This window comes from Pagrus major, chromosome 15 (assembly GCF_040436345.1).
Source record: "Pagrus major chromosome 15, Pma_NU_1.0".
NCBI lineage: Eukaryota > Metazoa > Chordata > Actinopteri > Spariformes > Sparidae > Pagrus > Pagrus major.
In genome coordinates this window covers 20,195,715-20,214,298 of record NC_133229.1, presented here as the reverse complement: position 1 = coordinate 20,214,298, position 18,584 = coordinate 20,195,715, and the positions used below count along the sequence as shown (strand labels likewise).

Below are 18,584 nucleotides of genomic sequence, written 5' to 3'. Positions count from 1 at the left end.
CTCTGAACAAAAACTGGCTTGTAAACAGATAACAACAATGCCAGCTAGCACACGCAGCCTTCTCTGTCAGCAGTGACAGGACAGCAGGACAGATGAGGACAGAGAGGAAGAGTGAGTCATACAAAGGTATTGACGAGTTAAAGGACACAAAGGACTTTCCAGTTTTTTGTTGTTTTCTCATGACTCCCTGAAATCTATCTTTCTCGTGACTATCTGACACTATGTATTCTTTAATAATCAATAACGCAACTGAGAAGAAGCCAAAGCCGAGAAGGAGAAAATAAATTATTTGGGCTCTTAAATTCAGCAAAATCCCAATTTATTCAAAGGCTTTTTATAATGATTTTTATTTTCGTAAGATGCCATTGCATCAACAGGGGGCAATATACACAGCCCACGTACATTATCTCAAAGGGAAGCTCCTGGAAGACCAGTTATCCGCTTGCAGTGTGGTTAAAGATATCACTCAAGTATTCTTGCAAAGTGCCAAAACAAACAACCTACATATTAATTTAAAAGATTTCAAAAACATATCATATCATAATTACAGGATTAGCAAACACAAATCACTGACATTCTAAAATATTTTCTTTATAGTCATATTACTATGATGTGATGTTAAGAGGCAGGATGCTGTGTCATAATCTAATCTCTGAAGTAAAGCATATCATGTGCTAGATTTAGGCATTTTATGTAAATGATTAAGTAATCTTTCTGTTTTTACAGTTACTTTTAATAACAGTGAAAGCACTTGCACTTAAATAACAACAGCTATCAACAAGTTGCATTTGCAACTTTAAAAGCATAAACGAATGTTGTGATGGCAAACAACATCAATAATGCAACTCAAGAAACACTTCATAGCCCTGTTAAAGAAAAACATTTTGCCCAATGACATTTACTTCATGTCAATTTATATTTCATATTTCATACTGACACATTTATTTCATGATGTCATTTACACTGATGTAGTCAACAGTCACAGCCCCCCTACCTTTCAGCCAGTCACTTAGCATGTTCTCGCTAACAGGTGCTAACTTGCTAAATGTGGTAGCAAATGTTGAGCTTGCTTGTAGGGGTGATATGATTGACTGTCAAAATTGACATTATGAAATGCCCTAAACAGTTAGTTTAAACTCGCCTGCAACAAGCTGGATAATAAACACTGTGTGATTGAGTAGAGAGGGGAAGACAGATGAAGTAGCACTACAGAGACAGCACAGCACCCCTGGTGACATCTCATGAGTCCTACAGTCGGATTCTTGGTGTGAACACTGAGGCATTACAGCCAGAGGCATTTTGAAGTCAATAAAAATAACTTTCCAAACAATAAGACGTTCCCATAAAACTAGGACAGAAAGTTTTATGATTTCCGGGTGAGTGGATATAGAAGGAGAGTGACAGAGATAATATGGAAGAGAAAGAGGAAATCACCTGTAAAGTCACACCAGAGAATGTTTTCACACGAGAAAGTTGGAGGTGTTCATGTGTAAGTTTTAACCTGCAGTAAAACTCGAATGAATGTGTTCTCACATTCTTCCTGAAACCTTATAGAGGTGGGAGCAGCATGAAAGGATCTGAGGTATTGTAGCACAGAGGAGCATGTGCAACTCAGTGCACAACTACGCTCACTTAGGGATGGGAAAAACTGAACTGAAACTGTAACTCAAGTTTAATAGCATTCATTTCATTCCAGTAAAAAAAAAAAAAAAAAAAAACATTGGGGAAAAAAAACAGAAAGACCATTTTATTTAAATTTTTTTTACCATTTTTAATATTAACCTGGACAACACTTGAGTTTCAACAACTAAGAATTCCCATCCTTGTGCTTGATTGTGTATTTACTTTTTAATTAACTGTTAGTTTGTATGTACAGTATATGCAGTTTTAAAATTACTGGTTTTCTGCAAAGCGGAAAGTATTTTCCACGAATGTGCTCTACTGTATAAATACAGTTTTGCTTGCTTTCTTTGCTTGCTAATGATTCTATAATGATTTGCTAAAAGACAAGTAAGTTCAGGATTTCTTTTTTTGGCATACTGTACCATCGTTCATTTTCTGAAAATAAAACACACAGTAATGCAACTAACCAAATCACTACATGCTTTAAATATCATTTATTAGCAGTTGGGCAATAACCCAAGTTTCTTCATTCTTCATTTATCACATGAACATTGCAAACCTCAGCTATGTATCATAAAATCACATTGGCACGTATAGTGTAAAAATCTGGCTTTTCATATTTCACTTTAAGGAGAGTAAAACTTCCAATCTATCCACGGCCAACAACAATCAGTGGCCAAGGATAGATTTCAAAACCAGATGTGAAAAGTTACACTTGTTGATTATGATATATAAATACAGTCGATGCTATTGGCTGGTCAGGTCAAAAACAGGACAATGGCATTTTTTCCCCCAACTGTACATTGTACAGAGGCCCTAAGCCCTGTGATATGGCTTAGAAATAATAACTATCTGGTCTATGAGATAAGATCAGTGATTTAATGAGGGTTGAAGAGGGTTGAAAAACAAGCAAGTTCTGGTCTGTTAAACATGCATACACACAATCCAGTATGTGTGTGTCTATCCTGACATCCAGAGGCCCCCATGGTGCTCTGCTCACTTTACAGTGGCACTAACTGCACCAATGGAGCATGTCAACCTCTATCTTTCAATCTATCTCTCAATCCATGTTCCCTTTTTTCTCTCTCTTTAACTTTCTTTGATCTTACATCGAGATAAACGAAGAAAGAAATGAGAAAATTCTGAATTATCAGCTTAGCCGTAATATGTAGTCCTAATGTTGAGCGTTTCTTTTTTCAGATGACATTCATTCATTCAGCTCAACTCCAACTTTTGTAATCTTCTCTTCTATCTCTGTGGTTTACTCACTCATTCTAAATTGCATTCTTAGTACCTAAATTAGGACTGCAAGATGGTGTGGGGTCACAGAGATAGACAGAGGAATTAGCAAGAAAGAAATGAAATGTTTTCACAAGTACAGTTCAAAATGATACAATAACCAGAAGACTTTAAAGATAAATTTAGACAAACATTATTATTAAATGTATCCACAATCCTTATTAATTAATTAATCCTTACACAATTCCATCCACCCCACAGAAACACTATCATCCATTTTTAAAACAGCCTCCAGTTTACCTCAAGTCTAAACGCCTGGATCCTCAAACCTCAAAATCATCCAGAGCCAGTGGACTGGATCCCTATGTGTGAAGGTCATGTTTTGATTGGCCGGAAACCAGCTGAAGCCAGCCAACCAACACGCAAGAACAAAGTGCTTCTGTCTGCACCTTGAGCACTTAAATGCTGCTGAGCTACCACATGTCAATCAGAGAGAGATAGAGAAAAAGAGAGTGGTGAGAAACACAGAAAACTAAAACAAGCTTCTTTGCGGGTTGTTTCACTGAGACACTGAAAAACATGAATGTCCCATTTCTCACTACAGATTTCCTTTGTAAAATTAATATGTATATATATATATATATATAATCTGAATCCACAAATTATAAATATAGAGACGCAGAAAGCAAGAGCCACAGAGAGTGAAAAGGGAGGCGAAGCCAACGCTGAGAGTTGAGGTGTTGACTGACAATGACAGCGGAGGTCTTCGCACTGACAGAAGATTGAAATACCGTCTATGAATCATGCCATTAAGAGCTTGGCGAGTGGAACCATGCTGGAGCCAGAATGGCTGCATTTACCAACAGCCTGAGGGCAGTAGATGATGGTGGAATAACTGAAGGAAGTAGGATGATTACAAACTGCAGGATCAAATGGCATCAAAGGGCCTCTCTTCATTGCATTCAGCCTGGGACGTGAGAAACATATTCTCCTGTCATGTGAATTAGGCTTATCTTCATATTTACCTTATTTTAATGTGGAGACACCAGTCAAGAGAGTCCTCACCCATGATTTTAACAAGCAATAGGTTGGTGTAAGTTATTATTTGATCAATCTGGTGCTATTTTAAGAATCATTGATTCTTTCAAGGCAGTTTTAAGGCATGTTGAATTTGGATATAGTAATTGTCTTTGCCGTACTTTTTTGTAGAAGTACATAGTAATTCCTGTCAGTGACTGAAAAACATTTTTTGCTAGTGATACATTCAAGTTTCCTCTGTTCCCAAGTTACCTTCTGTTTTATATCATATATAATATCATATATGTATATATCTGTTGTTATATGTACAGTATGTCCTTATATATATAATATACACTTATTCAATGTAATCCAATTTCTGTGCAGTTATCAAATTTACAGGGCAATATTTTTATATTTTAAGTATAATGCCTCGCCGCATGAAATAATTCCAATTATGTATGCATGTATCCTGTCCAATTATCCATCAAGGTCACAAGTTAAAGGTGTTTATAGCATATATAGCTTTATTCTAATTTAATTTATATTACTTTTAGTCACTCAAGCACTCATTTTTACCGTCCTTCCAGCTCTGCTGTAAGCAGTGAATTTCCCCAGTGTGAGATACAATAAAGTTTTCTAACTAATAGCTTGGCTTCACTAGAGGAAAGCTTTCAAGCTTGTTTTTAGCTCAAGGAACCAAACTTTATCCCACACATGCAGCTATGTAGAAGAAACTGTATTACAAGATATTAGTACGAGTAACAAGTTAGGCTGCAGATGGAGGTTGATCACAGGTTAAGATTGATAGAAAGGGGCATCTGAATCCCAATAACCCTAAATGTAGCTCCTGCCAGACTATCATACAAGAGTTTACTGGTGTTTGGAAACTTCTAAAATGTTTATGATTCCAAAAAGGAAAAAAAAAAAAGAAGCCAGCAGTTGAAGTTTACTCTCTCCGAATGTATTCCTCCTTGTGTGTGTGCGTGACAATGCTGCTGCGTCACTCCTTCTCTATCTAATAATCTATCGACAGTGTACAAACTAACGAGTTGTGTGAGGTAATCTAAAGGTCATGTACTCTGACTGACAGCTTCTATTAGGCCTTTGAGACCTTCCTCATGATCGTACTGTACACTATTCCAGGCACGTCAGCTTGGCTGCTAGTCTGTGTATGTGTGTGTATCTGTATGTCTGCGTGTGTGATTGTTTTGCAGAAAGTTGAGAAATACCCATTAGGCATTCATGAAAGGTGTTGGCAAAAACAAAACTTTCTCCTTGCTGTCATATCACTTTTACAAATAGTATTTAACTAGGCAGGTATTCACACAAGGCACACACACACACACACACACACACACACACACACACACACACACACACACACACACACACACACACACACACACACACACACACACACACACACACACACACACACACACACAACCTGAGGGACTGCAAAACAGAGCATGAAAAAAATCCAAACAGAATTAAGTTTCAAGACAGGCACAGGAAGTCCAAATGACACATTGATTTAGAACAAAATCAGTTTAGACTATTAAGGCTAAATGTATTACAAAGTATTCTATTACATAGAAAAGAGAGAGGCTAAGGCAACTTACAGTATGCATTTTTGTTGGCTCAGAAGGAAATAACTTTCCCAGTAGTGTAAGCTCAGATCAGCTGATTTCAGCTCATAATTCACTATACTTCTCAGGTTTGTATTTATTGTTTTTACCATCCAGGCTAAAGTCCTTTTGATCCAGCCCAGACTCCAAAGGCAACGTACCATATTGACATCACTACAAAACTACAAATTACTGACAACTGACAATTCATATCGGGAGGTGGAGGGGATGATGAGATTGCAGTTCGAGATGTTTAAACATATGTGAATGTGACACCGGTGGACATTTTTAGGAGACCTCGGGATGTGGTCAAAATCCGAGATTTTTGATGAGACAATAGATCTCCAGCCACGTAGATCTTGGACCATCCTCACCACGTTGATCCAGAACCACCATCATCATGTGGTCAAGGACCAAAATAGGTATTTTAAGCCATTTTTTTCCCCCTCACCCTAACCAAGTGGTTTTTGTGCTGAAACCTAACCAGAACTTGAGCACAGCAGCGTCACATGATAAAATTGAATATCCAACCTACAGAAGCGTTAAGTTGCAACATAAAGAAATGTAAAGTTTCAACACATGCCCCATTTGCAGAAACATTCATTTCAGATGTTATTCTGGCAATTGGACTGATTGATCTTATATTCCACTTTTGATTTTTTTTCTGATGTCTGGGTGTTTTGCCCTTTATTCACTTGCTTAATTTCCTTCCGAAGCATATGACAACCTTGGTAATAGGTGGTACATATAAAAATAAAAGGTTTACTTACTTACAAGCTTTACCATCGAAATGCAAACATCCTCACTCAATGTAAACTGTACAGCCCTAGAGTATGTAGCCTGACATGACAACAGCCAGTAAATGTTTTATAAATTGTTGAATAAGTAGAGAATTGGCATGAGCCTGTTTAAATCAAAAACATGAGATAAAACAAAGATACATTAAACAAAGATACATGCTTGAATCATCTCCCAACCTCACTCAACACATGCTGTGACAGACCTAAGGGAAATAATTAAAATACTAGCAGATAATGTTTGTCAGCCCTCTGCCACTCATCAAGTCTTAAAGAGTCTGTTTTGTTTTCCCACGCCACAAAACTCAGAAGCAGGAACTATCAATCAATGTCAACCTTCCATTTCTCGCTCTCCTTCCTTCTCTCTGCTCTGTCAGCTCCTGTCTCCCCTGTAGGCACTACCATTCAAAGGTGAAAGATAGCATGCTCAATTGCACACACACACATTTGCAAGACTGTACACAGATACAGCTATAAAGGCACAGCGCCCATGATTTGGAAAGTGACATCATTTGCACTAGCTGTAGGTGAAAACATCAAATTCAGTCAACTGAATTTTAAAGCCAATCCAAACATGCCCGAAGGTGCGGTTTTTCTATTGACCTTGCTAGCACTACAGAAACTCAACACTGTCGATGGGAAAGCACACCAACTTACCTGTTGATATCCTCAAGTTTCCTAGGAAGGTCACTCAGGAGTTGACTGGGGGAACGGTTATGGCAGGTGCTTGATGGAACTAGTGTAAGTACCAAAGTAACATAATAAATGACACCCCGGCGGCACTTTCAAGTACCGATTCCGGTTAAGTGACAGGATGCGCTGGAAGTGCACCCATAATTCCCGCAAGGTATCATAGGGGCTAGGAAGAAGGTGAATACAGAACTTTAAATTTGTTCCACAAAGTCTAAATACTTCATTTTGCTTCCTGTAATGATATTATTAAAACTTGATCGAATCATAGTCAGGTTTATTGCCAAGTAGGTTTCCACATACAAGAAAATGTCCTGGTATGATGGTGCATAACAATAAACAAAAGTAGAAGAAAATAAAAAATATAAAAAACATCTCTACAAAAGTCAAGAATAATGAATAGAAAAATAGAAAAAAAAGTACAATAAAGTAGAAAGATGACACTACAGGTCTACCAAGTGCCAATAAGGAATGTGTTATCAAAAATATATTAGTATGAGCTTAGGGTGTGGGAAAAAATTATTCTTATATACATCACAATTCTCTCTTGAAAGATTATGTCATAATGCAGAAAAAAATCAATAATCTGAAATTTGAAACCCAACTGTCAACATTGTGATTGTCTGCAACAATTTTGAAAGAATGGGATGCACCTTCCTGAAGGGTGAACTGAATTGGATAGTGAAATGTAAAAAGGTCTAAACTTCTCTTGAGATGTGGTAAGGATGGTTGTGTGCGTGAGCAAAGATGGAAGTTAATTCACCTGTTTATTTCAATTCTGGGTCATCGCAATTAAGTTATGTTTTAAAAAAAAAAAAAAAAGGTAGCTGTCACACTGAGAAAAATAAATCATCCATGGCTCTAATAAGCCATGGTGGTTGCAGCTTCCTTGCTCAACCTCAGCCCTATCCTGACTCTTAACTACCTTACCACAACTGGTTCGAACAGCCAACACTGTGACAACAAACAACAAACTAAAGATTCTAAAAGTCCATTCAGCTACATCTGATGTATGTTCTACTGTGCTGCTTACCGTGCCCAAAATACATGTTCTACCGCTACTTGTACTACAGAAGAAAGTAAAGCAGAGGAAGGGGAGTCATTGGGATAAAGCAGAAAAATTCTGGCAAAGCGATGGAGTGAGAAAAAGAGAAAGAGGTGAGGGGAAGAGTGACAGTTTCTTTAATATCCGGCTTGCGGGCAATGTTTTCTTACACAGCAGTGTGTTTCTGTGTGTGTATTTTCCAGTAGCAGTTAGTTTCACAGCTCTGGGAATTACCCAGCTGTCAACGAACCACAGCTACATAAAGAGCCGATTGACAGATGAAGGTGCTATCCAAAGGACACGCCCACTAAGTGTCTAATTATTGATGACACAAGAGTCCTGAAATGTTTGTCCATGTAAGTGTCTCAAATCTATAAGAGTATCAGTAGCCTTCTAAATGTACTGTACTGTACTGTAGGTAACCACTAATATATATAAAAATATCTAATATCCATTCAAACAGACGTAGATCTGGCAAACTCAGTATCCAGAAAAACTGTCAGCCAGTGTTGCCGTAGTGAAAACAGTGTTCCCACACCAATAGTTACGTCCAATCTGATTTTAATGGGCCTCACTTTTTTAGCCCTCAGCTCATTTCCTCCTTTCTCTCAGAGCTGTCACTCACTGAGTCAGCAGAGGGAGAGAGAAAGAGAGAGCATGCTGTGCCAGCTGTCTAGAGTTACATCTGCCCTTATGCTATTTGGGTCTAATGGCAATAAACTTTTAGAAAGCTCAAAACGCCATGAATCACACAAAAGAACGCGCTGGAAAACACACATGCATGAGTGCACTTTTCTCAGACCCATTCACCCATATATAAATTCACACAAACGTATACACTAATATGCAAGCACATAGACGCACTTAACCCTTAGACTAGGAAAAGGTATAGGGTGTATGTGTGTGCGTTTGCGTTTGCGTTTGTGTGAGCTGACAGGCAGGTCAAAGTGATGTCCCATCTCATATCTGTCAGCACCCGGAGTTTATTTACCCGGTTATATTATCATTTGTTGACCTAGTCACATGATCTGAGAGCGGGAGGTGCAGAACCCCAGGCACCCCAGAGAGCCCAGTCAGGACGTGATGAGAGACACGGGCCTGTGACCTAACACACTCAGCCACACATATGAGCACAAGCACTTGCACAATATGACCTCCTCCTCTCTCTTTCAAACCTCTGTTTTTCTCCTTACCCTCAAAGATCTCTGTCATTCCTTTTCCTTTGACTTTTGTCACCCTCTGCTGTCCTTTTTATAACCCCCGTCCCTCTCTTCTTCTCATCTTTTGCTTGTTAACAATGAAATGGATGCTCTGTCAGCCAACTCCAACAAATGACAATACTTTGACGCCTGCGGAGTGTAAGCCGCTGAATAAAAAAACGTTTGACATTAAGAACAGTATAAATAAATCTCAATAAGTGTATCTCTTGGCTACAGTATATACATTGTACATAACTGAGTGTAGAGAGGCGTCCTGTCAGTAATCCTGATTTATGGGGGTTACCTCAATTCGAAAAAAATGCAGATTGAAAAATTCACTAGAGCTCAAGTAATTAGTCAATTAATCTTTTGGTTGATCAAGAACAATCTGATGTTGATTCACTATTAGTCACTCCTTATCAAAAAAAGTCAAATATCCAGTATCTAATTCCTGAAATCTGATAATAAGCTGTTTTTCTCTGCTTTAGATTATTGTGGATTGGAAAATTGTGAATGGTCATCCTTAGTCCATTTCCATCCTCTCATTCCCCTTTTTCTTCCCACAACCTACCATATATGGAGAACAATACTGCAATAATATCTGTTGTGAATAGTAGACACACTGACATAAAGCCCGTCTTTCCTTTCTCACACGATGATACACATACTTGCAATGAACAAAAATCAACATTGAGCTAACTGTTGTTTCATCTGCAAACACACATGAACGCATATGGACGAGGAGAAGCTAGCACACAAGAAGAAACAAATGTCAAAACATACGTCATGCCTGATCTCCGTTAATTGAGTTAGCTGTCACCCTGAGCATCATCTGTTGACACAGGCCTCAGCCAAGTTTATCTTTTTCTCTGCTTGCCTCTCTTCTCTCAACCTGTTTGAGTTTTTACCATTTGTCTTGTCACATCTTCAATCCCTCACTCATGTTCCCTCTTTGCCTTAGGACCCTATTCTGGCTTTATTTGTTTTGCCGGAAATACAAGAGCCTCACCTCGACTCTGCAAAAAGACTGAGTAAAAATAGTGAATTTAACAGCAAACTGTTTGGAGACTGAAATAGGCCCAATTGTTTAACATTTAGTTTCACTTTCTGTCCAGAAATATAATTGTTTTGATGTGTCTGAATGGCTTTTATGTTCTCCTCCTTTCCTCACTCTTATTCCCTCTGTGAATCGTGGCTGTGTGTTGATTCAGATAACATAATTATGCAGCCATTTTTGTCAAGACTCTCTTAAATAGGCTATACTGCTTACACAAATTAGACAATAAAGGGAAACATTTAAAAATACACATGTTCAGCTGTGCACCAGGTGACTGTAGCAGGCAGTGCTATAACAATACACAGGTGTACAAGCACAGTTATTTGGTAAAGTGCTTTTATACATCCTGAAACACACACACACACACACACACACACACACACACACACACACACACACACGTGTCTACTCAGCTCTTTGCTCAAGTGTAACTCATAGCAGATGTTCCACTGCCCAGGGACAAGAAGCTCTCACCCACAAGGAGCATCCCAACAGAACAAAAATGAAAACACACTTACCTGGTATGTTCCAATGCCGATGTGTTTAGGATCAATCTTCACAAGCTCCGCCATTGGATCTTGGACACGTCTTCCAATGGACACTGTCAGCACACACGCACACACACGCACACACAAAACACACACACAGGAAACAAACATTGGATTCTGTCTCAAGAGATTCTTTGGTTTTCTATCTGAATCACAGTTATTGAATATGCAAATCCATATTATTTATAATTACAGAATATGCAAATTGTCTGCATATTACAGTGCTGGCCTGAGGGCAGGCCAAACCTAATTGTCATTCCTCCACCCCCAATAATAATAATTAAAGCTGGCTTTCAAATGGAGTCTTTACACCTGTCATTTAGCTTCCTGATAGATGTTGGAGCCATGAACCTTTGAAACCACTAATTTTGGCAGACCCGTGCACACCGGCACACAAAGTCAAATGTAGCACACAAATAAACACACACAGTTCGTATCGACCAAAGTAGTGCTGTGCTGGAGTCTGTAAGGCTTCAGCCTGCTGCTGCACATGAAGCCAAATGTCTTTTCCATGAATATGCTGGCAGGCCCAAGTGACAAGGAGAAAAATTACAAACAACCTGACTCACATACACACCATAATACATGACATCACCCCCCAACACACTCCCAGGCACACAGAGAGGGAGTGAATAGCACAGCCAAATAACTGTTCACATTCAAGTCCCTGTAAAAGACAAAGGACGTGGCAGCTCTGGTTGTTAAGTTGTTTCCTTAAATTGTTATGTTTTTGTTATTCTGGTTATCAGGGTCATCCCTACCATTATAAACCCAAGCTGTTTTGGCCGCCACCTAAACAAGATGAATGTATAATCAATGCTGAGAGCATTAGGGCCAACTAAATTACTTTCCTCAGATCTAATGCTGGTAGTTAGTGCCCAGTGGACTTCTTTAACAAGTTTTATCATTAAGTTTTTGTGGGTTTTTTTTTAATCTGCTCTACGTTTTTGTACAAGGATAGTAGTATAGTAGTTAGTATCATGATACACCGATTCTGCAATAATTGATACATTGCAAGATAATGATACATCATCTGTCAAGCTGAAGAATACAAAAGACCCCTAAAAAGGCAAAGTGCAGGAATTATGTATTAATTGATTGAATTTCGCTGTCAGTTTTTACAGAATTTGACACTAACTGAGATGAAACAATAACAAAAGTGCATCATCTTAGCTTAGTGCCTCTTTATCACACGCGCTGACTGCAACTTGTTCATGTTCACGACTGCAATCATTCCAATGTGCCACATGTTTCAATAAAAAATATCGATATTTGTGGTCCTATATTGGAGAAAATAACCATTGCACTTCAAAAACTCAAAAATAATCTTCAGTTATCTAATGTACTTGATGGTTTGAGTTCCACCAAGGCAGAGAGATTGAACTCAACAATATCAATTTTAGTTTTATAAAACACTGTATGATGACACAGGACACAGTTTGTCGCCCTCCTTGTCCTTCCAGTGTTGGTGCATTCAGTGTACATTTGAATTTCAGTGGTCAGTGCTGTAATGTGCTGCATGAGATGTGTCAGACTTAGATCTCTGAGGCAGAACGAACAGACAAAGAGAAGGAGAAGGATGAGATGTAATAGAGGGAGTATGTCTGGAATCAATGGCTTTCCTCTCCTCTCCTCTCTCTCCTCTGGCTGCGGTGGGAGGCTGCTGCCTGAGATAATATTTAGACAGGGATGGAGTTTCAACCCTGGCCTTGCACAGTGCACCAACAAAACTCTCCAATACCCTTTCAATCTATTTGGTCTCTAACTCTCTCGCTCTCTTTTTCTGAGGGGAGACGATTTGTAAACTGAATCCATCATAACTCTCCAGCTCTTATTGGAATTTTATGAGTAAAATTCAGTTCCTAAAAAATGGGAAGGAATGGAGAAAGCAACAAGAGAGGAAGAGCTCAGACACGTCGCTCAGGAGAAGTGGAAGAATGTGAGACGCAGCATCCTGGCGGGACAGGAGGACAGCTGTGATGTTGTTCCACTGATTTTGTTGCAAAACACAACCAAAATACAACTTTTGACGAGATGAAGCATGGATTCCCTATCATACTACAACATGGCAATCCATAAGTGACAATAAGGGAAAACTGATCTATTATCTTGATTTATTTTTCTTTGTGGTCACTCTTGACCAATCTTTCATGTTTCTGTCTTGGATTGGAGAGAAGAGGAGAGAAGAGGAGGACAGGAATAAATTTAACACAAAAACAGTCCTCTGGTTAACAGTTAAAATACTTTCTAACACCACTGGGTGTCCCTAGACTTCAATAGAAGAGACGGATGGAAGCTGCCTATAACTCAAAGTTCCCTACATACTATGTTACATGGCAACTCATATAGAGAGAGGCAGAAACACACAAAGCCCCCAAAGGTAAAACAGAAAAGACACAAACACTCTGTGGCCACATCCGATTCTATAATCACAGTGTCCAGTCTCAGCACCCCCTCTTTTTATACCCAAAGTGAAACGCTTTAGATTTCTTATGGCTTTCATTAGGGGTATAAATATGGCTCTCCGTGGCTCTCTGTGCTGCTGACCACAGGAAACTAGTGAGGAATAATCCAGCCTCGCTTGATTCATGGCTTTTATAGAGGAAGTCTGCTGGAAACATTTGTTCTCCAAAACTCGAGTGTGATTCTCTTTTATTCCACTGTGTGTTCAATGATGTAGTATGTGGAGTGAGAGCAGGAGAGACAGAGGAGAACCTAATAGCAATGCCAGAAATTCACTGACAGTGTGACAACAGTGTATGTTGCTGGTAAGAGGGTGGAAATAAAATTAAAAGAAAATGTCTGTGGGCATATTTTCTGGCAGAAATTTAGATTACTGTCTACAATATGCACTAAATTGTGATGCCTAAAAAAAAAACAGAAAACTAAATGGTTTTCAACTCTTATGCATCGTCCTTGCTAGTATTATCGTCACTTAAGAGTTACAAGCATACAATAGTAGAGCAGTATATGAATGGTCCATATTATGTAGACCATTTTCTCTTTAAACTCTTTCTGTCTGTTTCCCTTAGTGCACCTACATATGAAGTAAAGGACAATCTCTAAAACTGAGAAAAAACAACTGGGTGTGCCTATTGTAGAAGAAGAGCAATTCAAAATTAGAGCTGAACATGTGAAAAGTATAATGTAAATGTAAAAATGCTCTCTGGCCTAAGGGATCAGGCGATTTAATAAAATGGGTTTTTGATTGCTGGTCATACAAAACAATTTGAACAGGTCATGTCATGGAGAGCGTTTTTGCTATTTTCTGTCAAAACAGTTATTTAAAAAAGCCCCATACACAGTGTCTTTCACATCACAAGTAACTTTCATGGTCAAGAATAATTATAATGGCTAATGTACCTGCACTCCTAAGGTTTGGGTCCAAGTCTGGCATCTCTTTGACCGCCTCAGGACTCACACTGTAGATGGATGCTCCTGCCTCATTGGTTATACTGGGGAAGGAAAGAGAAGGGGGAAAAGTTCAAGAATAAGAGAAAGAGAAAAAGAAAAAGAGTAAGATGACGAGAGAACTTTATATGGAACATGGAATAAAAGGGCAGGTTGGCCAGTGGAGGGGACGGAGAAAGAAAATGGTGTAAGTAGAGGAAGGAGAAACAGAGCAGTTATCTCACTGCTTCAAAGACATAATGGTAAGGCTATTAAGGAAAATCACCACTGCCTTGCACCTTGAATAATGCAGCTGACAGCTTCTCATACTGGTTCCTCATTCGACTCTGTAATAAAAGCTTGACCATCATAACGGACATTAAGTCCAAAGTAGCATCAGAACCTGCCTTAACGTTAAGAGCACAATTAAGATCTTTCAAATGCCTTTCGAATTATTATTCAGCTGACAGCAGGTGAAAAGAACCATATAAATCCTGATTACATACTGAGTCAGTGGCTGAACACTACACACATTCAGAATAGGTAATTTAGTATAGCAGATAACTTATTGAGATCATTTTGCCCTCTTAAAGTATGGCACACACTTTAGGTAAGTATAGTTTAACGATCATCTGACCACCTTTTCACATTGAAACAACTGACACTTTAATGACAGACACTGTGACATGTTTGAGTGTTTGATAAGAGCTCAGGGCAAGGAGTCAGCAGACTTCTGCAGTGCATTCACAGTTTATGTGACACTACTGCCATCTAGATGCCATTGGGTTGCACTGCTATTTGTCAGTATCTACAGAACCTTACGGTCATGGATGAGATTGAGGATTGGATGTACAATTCTTGCTCAATCAATTTTTTTATTTATTCCCAATTTCCCACAGTCAGTTCCTAAGGAATTTGAGGCTAACATCTGAAGCCAATCAGTAAAGGGAACAAAGTGTGTTTTCAAACTTTAATTTCCACCAAAATAGTGACTCTACAAAGGATAGGCGGTTACAGACACTGGATGGATGGATGTCGTAAAAATGTAAAGATTCAGGCAGTGTGTGTTAACATCTACCTAAAATATTTTCAAAGTTTTAGTGGCACGTTTGGTTGAAAAGAGAAATTTCTGTCCATGGTCCAACAACAATATAAGGGGACCTTTTTCCTTTTTTTGTTTGCATCCATGCATTTTTTCTTTCTTCCCCTCCTTACTTTCTTAAAAAATTGTATTGTTTTCTGTGTCTGTAGATGTATTAGTATGTACCCCTTAACCTTATGTATCAGAAAATAAGCTTGAAAATACAGATAAAAAACAAGCAGGAGGGGCTCAACCAGACGACCCTCAGTAGAGTGCAGACCTCTGCCAAGGCCCAACATTCCCCTTTGAGTCAATCGAGCCTAACCCAATATCAAATACGACATTTAAATCCGCTTGATCCCTGATTTTATTTAAATCGGCGTAATTGTACTCACTCAGATACCAGCCATCTAAATATGCCTGATTTTTTACATCAAGATCCATGCATTATTTCCCTGAGAAATTTACAAAAACAGGTTGAAAAAAACCCTACCTCACAATGTTGAAGAAAGTGAGAAATATTTCTTAGCTCTGCCCCTTAATGTTGATCAAACACCAAAATGGGGTCTATTCTGTGCCCAGGACCCATCCTCCATTCAGGTTTCTTGGAAATTCATTCAACCAACCAACCAACAAATAGACACGGGTGAAAACATAACCTCCTTGGCGGAGGTAATAAACTTCAGTCATTGGGATTTGCAAGAATGACCAATGATCATTCCTAATAAATTTTTTGTATTGCTTAGTTTAATTTACATTTTTGTGCTATAAAATTTTCTTGTTTACATATTATGTTCAAAACAACATTTCAATTGACACTAATATTTCCCACTATTATTCTTGTTGAAAAAAAACGGGTTCAAATTAATCAATAGTCAGTGACTTCTTTAAAAAGAAATTGCAAATAATTATTATATGTCAAGGACTTCTTGAACTTGCACAGTTGAGCGTAAGTTCAAATGCCAGTTTCTGTGTTATTGATGTTTTTAACATGAAGATCTCGAAAATGAACAGATTCTACATGGCAACAAATGATACCATTTCCCATGTTAATGTATTCAGTCTAAAGTAGGCCGCTTATCATCCTTCACCACACAGACAGGATGCTGGTACAACAAAGCCACTGATACCCGTGTTAATGCTTACGACATACAACTGAAGCTGTCATGTTGTTTAGTCCTTCTGCTCTCTCGGGTGGATGGAGTGAGAGAGAGGGAGGATTGGTGGAAGAAAGGGGGGTTTTTTTCCTCAGGGCTGACCGATATGAAGAGGGGGTCAGCACCTCCCCGATGTCCACAATTCAGGCCTTCTGCTGTACACAAACACAGAGACGCTATCCCAGAGGCCTGGAAATTGCCTCAACAACCTTGCCAATTACAAGTATCTCGTTAATGAGGAGTGGCAGAGGCCTTCTGATGAGAATCACATTTAAATGAACTTCTCCTCCCTCCCTCTCTTCCCCTCTCTTTCCCATCATCTCTATTCATCCCTTCCTCCACCTCACTGTTCTTTTTGTCAGCTCCCTGTCCTCCATGCTGACAGCTGACATATCGCCATGGTGACACTACTTAACAAGCAGTGGCACATGACCTTCAAGGAGGTCAAAGGAGAGCTGGTCATTAAGCTGAGACACAAAGACGCACATAATAATTTATGCTGAGTAAGACACAGAAGATAATATGAAATAATTCAAAATTATAAACAAATGTCATGCAGCTCTCTCTCATCAAACTGAGTATGAAGCCAAGACTTTTTAAATAAAGATAGAAAACACAGAACACACACCTCTAACCTCCCTTGACAATGGAGGTCAAGTAAAAACGTGGCAGTGCCTAATTTTGCCTTTTGTTTGAAAGAGAGAAAGAACGACAAAAAGAGAGAAAAGTAGAGATGAGGTAGACAAAAGTAAAGAGTGAAAAGGTGAAAAGGTGAAAAGATATCATTAAGAGCATGCAGAAAAGTAGAACACAAGTGGGCAAAGAGAGAAAAGAAAGGGAGGCCACCAGCCCCTATCATGTCTAACTTAATTAAGGCTGCCGCTGGGGCAGCTGGGTAACAGCACTGTCATGGATACAGCTCTGAGCCCTCATCGACATAGCGTCCATGGCTGTCGCCATTGTGAGGGCATCATCCTGGCAGCCAGCAGAAGGTTGTCTGCTCTCTGGCCTAAGTGGGTGGATGGTTGGAGCATGGAGACACACACACACACACACACACACACACACACACACTTGGAGACACAAAGTCAATGGTCGCCTCTTGGTGTAAAGCGATGACTTGATGGCCCTGTAGGGTTATCACTTATTCGCACTGTCAATTGTATACACACACACACACACACATATAAACAGAGGCCTGCCTTTAGCCCTGTCCCATCTTGCGGCAAAGTCACAAACTGGCTCCCCTACCGGTTGTCTTTGAGACACACCCTTGGGCTGACACACACACACACGCACACATGCACACACACACACACACACACACACAAACACACAAACACACATGGCTGGCCTCCTGCTGCCCCTCAAGAAACCTAACATTGGGAGAGATGGATACACACTTTGATACCTCATTACAGCCTTCTGGCTCACACAGCCCTCATCTAAATTAAAAACAGCTCATCAGATCAGTCAGAAAAGAAGAGGGGTAATAATATCACCAACCAATTTGATACACAGGACAAAAAGTTGGAGGGAGGGGGGGCAGAGACATAAATTGCTTTGAGGCTTAATGCAAAGAGGGCTATGTCTCAACATGTCAAAGGCACACACCTAAAAAATGTTTAGGAGAAAAAGAAAGCAAGGTTGATATGAAGTTTAAAGAAACTGCTGACTTTCAAAGTACTCCAATGGACACAGACAATGTGGGAATATGGATCCTGTTGAGAATCTGCAAAGGGTACAAAACTTGTCATATGGATCTGAAGCATCTCCATCAACATGACTTTGTAGATATTAAAATTAGTTAACTTAACTGTTAAAAGTAGAATATAGGGGTAGGTCAATTTCCTTTTTTTACTGGCCACCACCAGTCCTCCCCTCCAGAATAACTTCAAAACTGAACCACCATTGTTTGAAATACAGTTTTACTGCTACTGTTACTTTTAAAAGTAATATTTCCCTAAATCTAAATGCAAAGCAGTCAGATTTTTTTTTTTTTTTTTTTTTTTACATCAGCCCAGATCTAGCAGAATATGCTTTTCCTTTCGATCATGCATCCCAAATGCAGCTCCAGGTGAAGTTGCATTAACAGATGAGGTTCAAGTAA

The 18,584-nt window shown here is 39.1% G+C and overlaps 1 protein-coding gene across 1 annotated transcript in view; it reads right to left on the bottom strand.

The window, feature by feature from the left end:
- The window catches only part of srbd1 (S1 RNA binding domain 1), a 54,995-nt gene that overhangs the window by 12,199 nt on the left and 24,212 nt on the right, over nt 1-18,584 (bottom strand). The window contains exons 15-16 of the mRNA XM_073482094.1: nt 14,210-14,301; nt 10,817-10,899 (exon numbers count right to left, since the gene is read on the bottom strand). Coding sequence (XP_073338195.1) covers nt 10,817-10,899; nt 14,210-14,301 — 175 coding nt within the window. The remainder of the gene's footprint in view (nt 1-10,816; nt 10,900-14,209; nt 14,302-18,584) is intronic.